At 37.2% G+C, this 9,947-nt stretch overlaps 1 protein-coding gene across 4 annotated transcripts in view; it reads left to right on the top strand.

The window, feature by feature from the left end:
- The first annotated feature begins 488 nt into the window (after positions 1–488).
- LOC141430279 (protein phosphatase 1 regulatory subunit 16A-like) overlaps positions 489–9,947 on the top strand; it is a 39,865-nt gene continuing 30,406 nt past the window's right edge. For 2 of the 4 annotated variants that reach the window (XM_074090907.1, XM_074090906.1), the window contains exons 1-3: positions 1,077–1,229; positions 2,821–2,913; positions 8,972–9,123. In XM_074090907.1, the coding sequence (XP_073947008.1) occupies positions 1,222–1,229; positions 2,821–2,913; positions 8,972–9,123 (253 nt within the window). In that variant the 5' untranslated portion in view covers positions 1,077–1,221. Of the gene's footprint in view, positions 746–1,076; positions 1,230–2,820; positions 2,914–8,971; positions 9,124–9,947 lie in introns of those variants that run through there. The other 2 variants (XM_074090905.1, XM_074090904.1) reach the window with 2 other exon arrangements.

Here is a 9,947-nt window from a genome sequence, read left to right as displayed (position 1 = left end):
AAATTTTACTTACCTCATTTAATTTTAATAACCAAAAATGAATTTACAACCTTTTGTCCACCCAAATCGCGGTATCACAGTAATTTTGTATTATAAATTAATACGTTATAGGTTTGATTTTTGTCAAAATGTCGCGATCAAAGAGTATAAGTACTACAGGGCTACTACGAAACTCGAAGTTTGTATCGTACCCTCCCTCTCGCTCTCGTATTAAATAGTATAAGTGTCAGAGGGACCACATGACACGAACTTCGAGTTTCGAGTTTCGTAGTAGCTGTAGCCCTGCTGGTCGCGATGAAATTTCCAAACGTCAGAGCATCAGAGCAGAGCCAAAAAAGTTGCGGACGCTAGGTGGCGCGATGTCATGCACAGAGCCAATAATAGTTTTTTTTCTCAAACCTGTTCACTATAGGTTCACTCACTACAAATGGCAACATTAGTCATTGAGCCATTCATTCATTCGGTCAGTAACGTCAATGGATTTCTAGACTGGCAACACTTATACGATGTTCCGTGCCGCTCACATTGTCTTGTGATTTTTCTTCTTGTTTATCATTTTCACGAAAATAACGGAAAATGAAACAACTGTGAAGTTTTGTGTTAGTCAATACGTTTATATTAGTTCGTTAATTATTTGGTTGAAATATTCCGTGCTTTCATTTCTGCTTAGCTGTTTATCATGTGTGGCGAATGTGTCAAGATTAGAAAGAAACATACTTTTGCTTCGTAATAAAGAAAAATAGCGGTAAGTGGCATAATAAATATTATAAAACAAACACTTAACTTGTATAGTTTGTAGGTTACATTTTGTTTATCAGGTTTGGCTCGAAAAAGGAGTTGAAATGCAAGCAGTCGATCTAGGTGCCTTTCTAAATGTTGTTAGGTACTTGTTTTTAATTTCTTTTACCACTTATTTCGAAGTTGCTTCTGAAAAGATTCTAATAAGATTAGGTGAACTATCATGGCTACGCGATACGTTATCATATCAGTTATCAAAGGGACACTACATCATATTTCTCTCAATAGTTTATTGAATATTTTTGTACTAAAACTATTGTTGATAATTTTATTCTTCAATTGATTTAATGTTAATAAGCGTTATTAATTACTATTATTCTATCTGTAATCTATGTAGATTACGATTCTAGGAACTAAAATTGCTGAAAATTTAATCACTGGACCATGTGTAAAAATTGTTTTTAAGTGCTTCCTGCCACATAGATGTCTGGGTATGTACAACAATGCTTAGGATTTAAGTTGTAGAAAGTACTTACCTAGTATGTTTAACTGATACCTAATCACTTATTGTTTATTATATGTGAAAATCGCGAAAGTTTATAACAGAACAATATAAAATAAAAATAATAAACACGAAACTGAAAAAATAACATGACACACATACACATGAAACATAGCAAACAGGTTGACTGATAGTGATCCCTTAAACTTAAAGGAATAGGTATGACTTTGTATTTTAACATTTGTTAATCATGTTGCTTTATTTAATTTTGTACAATTAAGTATGTTTATGTATGTATGTTTTGTACAATAAAGTGTTTACATACACACTTACATAGTGTGTAATCCGTTTGTGAATGGTATGTGTTGTGACCTTTTACCAATCAGTACTGTGCCAAAAGCTTGTAGAAATACTAAAGTAAATGTTAGCAGTTCATTGATATAAATTTAAACTCAGAGATGTCTTGAATCATTTAAATATTTGAAATATGTTATAACCTTTTAAACTTATTGAAATAATTTCCAAAAACATAAAACTGGGAATTTTTGGCTCCGTTTGTGGAACTATGTGTTAAAAAAAAGTCAGGATTAATAAGGTTATTTGTTGTGAAGCCAGCTGTGACTATTGCGGACAAGTTATTGATCCTAAGCTGTTTAAAAAGTCAGTCTGGCAGAAACTTTTAAATCTATGATCCAACTTTTTTTTCGTTGCCTTGGTCACATAGGGCAACAGGGTATGAAAATCAGTATGCCTCATTTCATTGGTCAGCAAAAATAAAAAATAAACTATCAACTTTTTTATGGGCATTAGCTTGACTTTTACCCCATAAGATTGCATCAGGATCACACCTCTGGCACCTTGGGTAAAGATAAAGACAGCCCATTACACCCATTGAGGCTTTTTTCCAGTTGTAAAAAAATAAGACACCCAACTAATGTCTTAATTAAATTAACATTGATCAGTTTGCTTACAAATGTGAGGTTCGAAATTGGATTATAGAAATTATCATAGATGATGGGCATTTTGACATGGGAATAAAAATGTGCAGAAAAATTATTGAATTTATTGGTTACTAATTGGTCCATTGACAGGATTTTTTATTTAGATCTAACTTAAAACTCCTCTTAGAATGTGAGGGCTTGATCTATAGTGGCCCCATGCAGGTCCAGTGTGGATTGGGATCAATTGATTTGCAGGTTTGTTGCTTCCTCACAATGTTTTTCCTTTATGATAAGATAAAGCTTGTGGTAAATTTCAAATGTAATTTTGCACATGAATTTTGTAAAACTCAAAGGTATAGGCCGAATTTGAACCTGAATTTGTCTGCTAAGAGGTAATAGGTCAGAACTCAGAACACTACCACCCATACAATGGTTCATAAAAAGCTTGTCTGAAATAGGGGTAATGTTTGATGTTGTCCTTGGTCTTGAATTATCTCCAACTTCATACCAAACTTCATTACAATTGGCTGAATATTTTAAGTGTGAAAGTGTAACAAACAATCAAACATACATTTGCATTTATAATATCAGTGAAGACGCCTATTTTCAATGCTATTCCTATAATATGTTTACTTTCAGGTGTGGCCCCAAGATGGAGCACTCAGACCTGGTGTCTGAGATGGCTCAGGTGGAACATCTCACCACCCAGGAGAGGCTCCACTTAGCCAGGAGGTAAATAACAATCATACATTTACTAGTATTTCAATTGCAGTGTGTGTATGTACTAATCTATAAACACACGTCTCGGTCTTCCCCTGCCTCTCCTGCCCTCTATTTTCCCTTCAAAAGAGAAGGTCAATGTAATGTCGTACCAGGAGCACAAAGCATTAGCAGACAGGCGTACAGAATGGCGTTTACTTCACCGACAAGAGCTAGGCTAGGCTCTTAAATATATTATGATGAATGATGTATGTTAGGGATAGCGATTCTTTCCAGAAAACATCGATTCTTGAATCGATCCGAATCGAGGCCTGAATAATCGAAATCAAAAAGATCGATTCTCTAAAAATTTATCTTGTGGAAGAAATGACCTTAATAATCGAAATCCGCAGTTCGTACCGTACCTCTTACTTTTCTATCAGATACTATTAGCGTAAGCGGGGCGGCACGATAAGAAGTTCTGATTACGAATTTCGACAAAAAAATAGTTAAAACCGAATCTCGATTCGGGAGTCTTGATCTTCAATGTCGAAATATCGACTCACTAGATCATTACTCTGAATCGATGTTAAAAATAGATTTTTTCCGTTGAAATAATCCATTAATCGATCTGAGATCGCCATCCCTAATGTAGGTATGTACCAATAGTCTCATGTACCGCGTAACTTTGTGGAACCGTTTCACAGTGGCGGAGTAACCCCCTCTCACCTTCGGGGCCCGGGACGGCAAAGTTGAATGAGGACCCCCAATATTAGAAGATGATGTATAATCAGAGGCCTTATTGTCTAACGCACTCGGAATCACGATCGTTTTTAACATTTCTCTCTGTCTGTCACACAGTATGAGATGAAGATAAAATCACGAGTGCGTTAGTCAATACGGCAACCGGCAACAGGATTTTTATGAAGAGCAATTGCGGACGTTTGGAGATCCCCCGGGACTGGAGGCCTGGGGCGGGCCGCCCCTTCCGTCCTACTGTTAGTCTGACTCTGCCGTTTCACACCAAATTTCGTAAGACCTCTTTGCCGGGCGACGATAGTGGCTTGGAATTGGTGATATTGATATTTACCGAGCAAAGGTTCCACGGCGGTACGCGGTGGACTAATAACAAAATTATTTTGTTCTTATGACTTGGTCAGGTTATTAAGCATAACTGTGTATTATTCTGTATGTACTCTAAAGTAAGTTTCCTTGTCAGTGTTTCAGTTCAAACGAGGGTCAGTAAATCTAGACGTAAATTACTACAGAAAAGTACAGGTGGCGAGATAAAATCGTAGATAAAATACGCATACCCATTAACTTTCACTGAATAGTATGTTTGTTAACTGAATGACCGTGGGACCGACATTATTTCTCTGCTGTAATTAGTAGTAATCGCAGTACACCCGTAATTAACATCAAAGTACCCACTGAACTGTTTATAAACAAAATTCTCGGCCCAATTCATGTTTATCCATCTCGTTTCATACCCGTTATAAAACCAACACCGGAATCTGTTTCTGTAAATAATTTTGCGAGATTTTTTGCGTCGTTCCGTAAAGCCTGATTTATGTAAAAAAGTAGGCAACTGTCTTGTTTCATCTCGCCGTACAATTTGAATACCATTCGGCTGGTTGTATAACCATAATGAATCTATTTTATTCTATGTAGACTGAAATGGTTTCAGCATAAGTGTAAACCTTGAAACTATCTTATCTATGCATGACAATAGCTCGTTCTGTCGCCGCCCGCGTCCTCAATGAATTGGTTATGTTTTCTGAAATACTATGGTTGCTAATGTTGCTATAGCTACAATGGTAGACATAATGACATGGATCTTGAATGCTTAGCAAAAGTGGCAGGGATTGATCGATGCAAACGTGGGGGCAAAGTTCCAGAAATTCCTTCACCTAAAATATCAAAAAACTGATTCTTACGCGTTTGTTCAACGCTCAAGATTCAGTGCCGCGTAGTACCTAAGTTTCAATTTAATTTGACCTCAAGTTTTCCACCTCCTCTTTAGTTGGTGGAGTCTTCAAAGTAAAATATAAGTAAATTCATTTATTTGTGTGGTAAAACTTCTCCATTATGTACTTTTCGTTTTGAAATGGCATTCAGAGAAGATTTCTACTGTCCTGTATTTATGGTCTTTCCTAATAACTTAAATTAAGTTATCAAATCATCAAATAAAAGGAAGTGACTCGATAACAGTGATGTATTGAAGTAGCTCAGCTGATACATGTGTTATACGTAGATTATATTGTCAGAGATATGGCCGGTACGCAGCGCGATTATCCGTTGTCGTATTATTGACCGAATCTGTTCTGGCGCTTGTTATCATTATCAATAGTATTCTAATCTAAGTTATTTTATATGATAATTTGTTTTACTATTCAGTATAAAAAATGAAGACCTAGTCCTGGAATCAAGCCATTTGTCACATAATTAGTATCTAGTCACGCCACCTCAGCAAAATCGATCCCAAAACAGATTTAGATATGATTTCACACAGGCCGAGGTGAAGTCTTTACATAAATGCATGTCATGTGTCATTGGTACACATCTGTACCGTCTTGTTTTTTATGGAGAGGTTGGCTTATTGCTTTTTGTTACCGCCTAACCGCAACTTACAGACTACAAACCTATTATGTCCCGAATACCGTAGGTAACCCCTTAATAAGCAGGTAAAATAGTGAGCTCGAACGGCAAGTTTTAAAATCTTTATCTGTCTGATTTGTTAGATTATTTTCCCATAATCATTTTTTCTTTGCAGCAAAAAAAATTTTTTTTACACGATTTTTATTTTTACAAGCTTGTTTTTTTCATGAAGCTTATTTTCACATTCGCGTTCTTTTTGTGTCGCATTTTTCCCCAGTCGCGTTTTTCCCCAATCCCAATCGGTACAGAAACAGTCTCGACGCAGCCTATCCTGGGTGGTTTTGGCCCTTCGGGCCGATGCTACACTAATATAACCTAAACCTACCTATGAGCCGTTAAGCCTGGTTGTGTGGTTTAGTAGTGGGGTAAATAAGACTTGATGGGAAACAGGAGCTCTGTGATACCAGGGCTCCATCGACACTGTTTCTGTGTGAAAATAAGCTTCATTAAAAAAGCAGACTTGGAAATATTGCCTTCGTGAAAAAAAGCGAAATGAAAATTTGCTACAAAGAAAAAACGGCTATCGGAAAATAATCTAACAAACCATCTGTCTTACGCAAAAAAGTACGTACTGGCTGTAAATTAAAACTGTATTTACAGTTTTACTGCGTTTCCCGTTTATTTGCAAACTTATGCAAACCTTTCAAGTCCAAGGACTGGGAGTAGCTGTACGCAATCTTTATGCGTCGAAAGCAAAGTCAAACAAGCCGTCTCGGTTTCTATTTTCGTTCCTGAAATAGTTTACTTACATCTTAGCATAACCATCGTATAGCTAGTCGATACGTAGTGTCAACAAGTGTACATCGTGTGTACACAATCATGTTTGATCTTTCAAATTTAGTTAATCCTTCGCACACAAGTTAGCACATCACGGTATTTATCAGGGCTACTGCGATGATAACGATAAGTTATATGTTCACACTCGTACCGGTCACCGGTCATTAATACGAGATTATACTTATGTGAGAGAGAATAACATCATGTTCAAAAAGGAAAAGCCGAGGTGAGGAGGTAAATAATTCTGCATCGACGGTTTTTGCCAGCGGGAATCTCTTTAAAAACTGTTTCCAGGTCATTCGTCACGTCCTCGATGGCTAACTGACTGACATAGATGAACGTTGCTGCTCTTGTGAAATTTAGAGTCGAGTTTATTAGAATTCTTTAATTAGACTGTCTTATTAATATTATTTTGAATCCTTACATCGCCGATTGACCCTTCTGTCCTGATTTTTGTTACAAAAAATTGATAAGCGTTTGAGTCAGACGCGAAATAAAGTGAAACCTTGTTTTCTCTTTTAACGATTGCATGACCGTTCGCCGTTAACAACCCATGAGGGATTAAGCGTTAAACATGGAACGCTGTTAGCTGAATTAATCCACACAAATTGCTCTGAATTGTGCAGGTTGTTCTCCCAGCATGAAATTTAAAAAAAATATATTGCATTTTAATGCTGCGACGTGCGTAGTATTAAAAATTTTATAGGTAAAATATCATTGTATTGTGTTTTGCGTGTTTGAATGAGACTAACTTTTATTAAGGTCTAAATACTTCGACTGATAAAGTTTTCCAATCATGATATTTATATCTATTTGATGCATATCAGACGTCGACACGAAAAAGAGGCAGCTAGAGATAGTTAGGGAACGAAAGGATGGTCCATCTCAAAGACACGCAATATTTGTCATTTTGCTTTTACCCAGTGAACTTCTTGTATTTGAATTATAGTATAAATTGGTCACAAATGGCTCTTTTAAAATCTGCCAACGCTTTCAGATAAACCAACTATCTTTGTCAAGAGAAATGCGCTGCAACAAAATGTAATATCCAAGAAAGCCCAAGGCTTCACGATAATCAGAACAGTTGACTTGCGCCTGCGCCTTCTATTTAATTGCTAACAGTCACATGCCCATAAACGTATACGCTTTGCAGTTATGCACTACAACGTATGTTTGCTCGTAGCCACGTGAGCCGATAACTAACTTTAACTAACGTGCCAATTTTTCAATTGTGCCAATCACGACTGCATCGTGCGAATATTTTCAACGTTTCCTTGATATTAATTTTCATAAAGGTCATGCGGTTTTAAAACTATTCTTTACTTATTTTAACTGTACTTTCGAGCTTATTAGCATGTTATCATGTTTAAATACTTGTTTATACCGTCCCGTAAAAACTGCTGCCATTATATTCTGGCGCTTTATTTCTTCATTTATAACTGGTTGCCCTGCGGCAAGTTTTTCTCGCTCTCTGTAAAAACTTTTACACTATAGTTACTAGATGTACCTACCTACCTATCTATAAATGTTTGTCTGTATCCCAGCTTCTTTTGAATGCTGATGACGTTCAGCGTCAATGAACAAAGCATGAAAGTGGCGATATAATCTATTACCGATTACCTATGTTTACAGACGGTCATTATCGGACGGACATTATCTTAAAATGTTGTCTGTTGTGCGAAATTGACGTTGAAACCGTAAAACTGGTCATTTAACATTCTTTTGAGTTAGTTTGTACCCTTTTTGTACCACAGTTCCCATGCCCCGTTACAGCCTCTACAGTAGGATTTTGTTTACCTTCATATTTAAAAGCACCTTGTCCGCAACGATTGTACGTATTTTAATTGACACATGTTTTAAAAGAGTTGTCACGGAGTTCGCGTTTGTGTCGAAAAATATTATGATAATTGACATAAATGACGCCACATGCGTATTATAAAATAACAAGACGACTGATATCTCGTGCCAACATTCATCCGCTTTTTTTGCATTTAATGCAACGGCCATTCATATATTCAAGGCGCGGTTAACGTTTCGCGGACCGGTTACATTACGTAAATAAATCTGAGTCTGCACCGGTTAGTAAAAAAGGATTTCGGAATTCGGACACATCAACTATGAATTTATATTGAAAATACAAACTGAAATATAGATGCACAGAAAAACCAGAAAAATAAGACCATCACTGGGAATCGAACCCAGGTCCTCGGTATTCCGTACCGCGTGCTATACCGCTACACCACTGATGGTCAACGGTACCGACACGAATTTCCCCTATGCACCTCATATCTCAGCTTGTTTGTTTCTTATTTAGCCACTTAAGCAGTGACGCTAGCGACATCTATGCCGTAGCCCTCATCAAGAAACTTTTTCGGCACTCCATTGGAACTAACCGCTCACCCGGACAAGAGATATCGTTACTAAGCAATCAAATCAAGATTGGTTTTTTGGAATCTTTTTGTATTTTTTATGAATTTATATTTGGTTTTGGATTTTGGCTTTGGGCGAGCAAATTAGGTCTTTCCAATAGATACTCAACGCTTGACATATTACCAGTTTATCAATTGCTGCTCGTCATGATATGTTGCGTATCAAGCGTTTACATAAGGAATATATTTAGTCCATTCTACATTTATTGTAATTATTTATTTTTCAGGCGTCGCATGCAGCAGCTAAAGCTATGGCAGCAGCGCGAGAAAGAATGGCTACGGTCGCGGGCCAAGCGAGAGAAGAGCACCAAACGGAACATCTACTTCAGCGATAGCGTCATGCTCCTAGAGGCTGCTGCCAGAAATGATATTGAAGAAGGTATATTGAATGTTTTATTTACCTAAAAATTACTTTAGAAAACTTCCAGTAACTACCATTGGCATTGGCACAGTACAGTCCAAACGAGATTGAACGCCGCCTCTTGGCTCGACTTGCAGAAGTAAGTGCGTGCTCACAATAGGACTAATTAGTGTCGATCACTAGCCTATGGGGCTAATATAAATAAATCATCATCCCAGCCTATATACGTCCCACTGCAGGGCACAGGCCTCCCCTCAGAATGAGAGGGCTTGGGCAGTAGTTCCCACGCGGGCCCAGTGCGGATTGGGAACTTCACACACACCATTGAATATAAATAAATAAATAATAAATAAATAAATATCATGGGACACTTGACACCAATTGACCTAGTCCCAAATTAAGCAAAGCTTGTACTATGGATATTAGGCAACGGATAAACATACTTATAAATACATACTTAAATACATATTAAACATCCAAGACCCGAGAACAATCATTCATATTATTCATACAAATATCTGCGCCGGCCGGGAATCGAACCCGGAACCTCAAGCTTCGAAGTCAGGTTCTCTAACCACTTGGCCATCCCGTCGTCTATAATATCTCACTGTTCTACCAGTCCTGTACAAGAGCGACATAACGCTTCAAGAATTCATTGCAATTTTGCTATGTATACATAGGTAGAGTCATTCACGATGACGCGTGCCGTGGTTCTTATTACAATGCCATTAATGTCTAATTTTGACAAAATCACGCGTCTTCGTGGATGGCACTAGGTATACGCCGTAATAAAGCTAGGTTTACTTTATCTGTTTAACTATAATTCTGTTATTTTTAATGTA

The sequence above is a fragment of the Choristoneura fumiferana genome, chromosome 8, assembly GCF_025370935.1.
Source record: "Choristoneura fumiferana chromosome 8, NRCan_CFum_1, whole genome shotgun sequence".
In the NCBI taxonomy this organism is placed as follows: Eukaryota; Metazoa; Arthropoda; class Insecta; order Lepidoptera; family Tortricidae; genus Choristoneura; species Choristoneura fumiferana.
The sequence above is the reverse complement of the archived record's forward strand: the minus strand, read 5'-3'. Positions and strand labels throughout refer to the sequence as shown.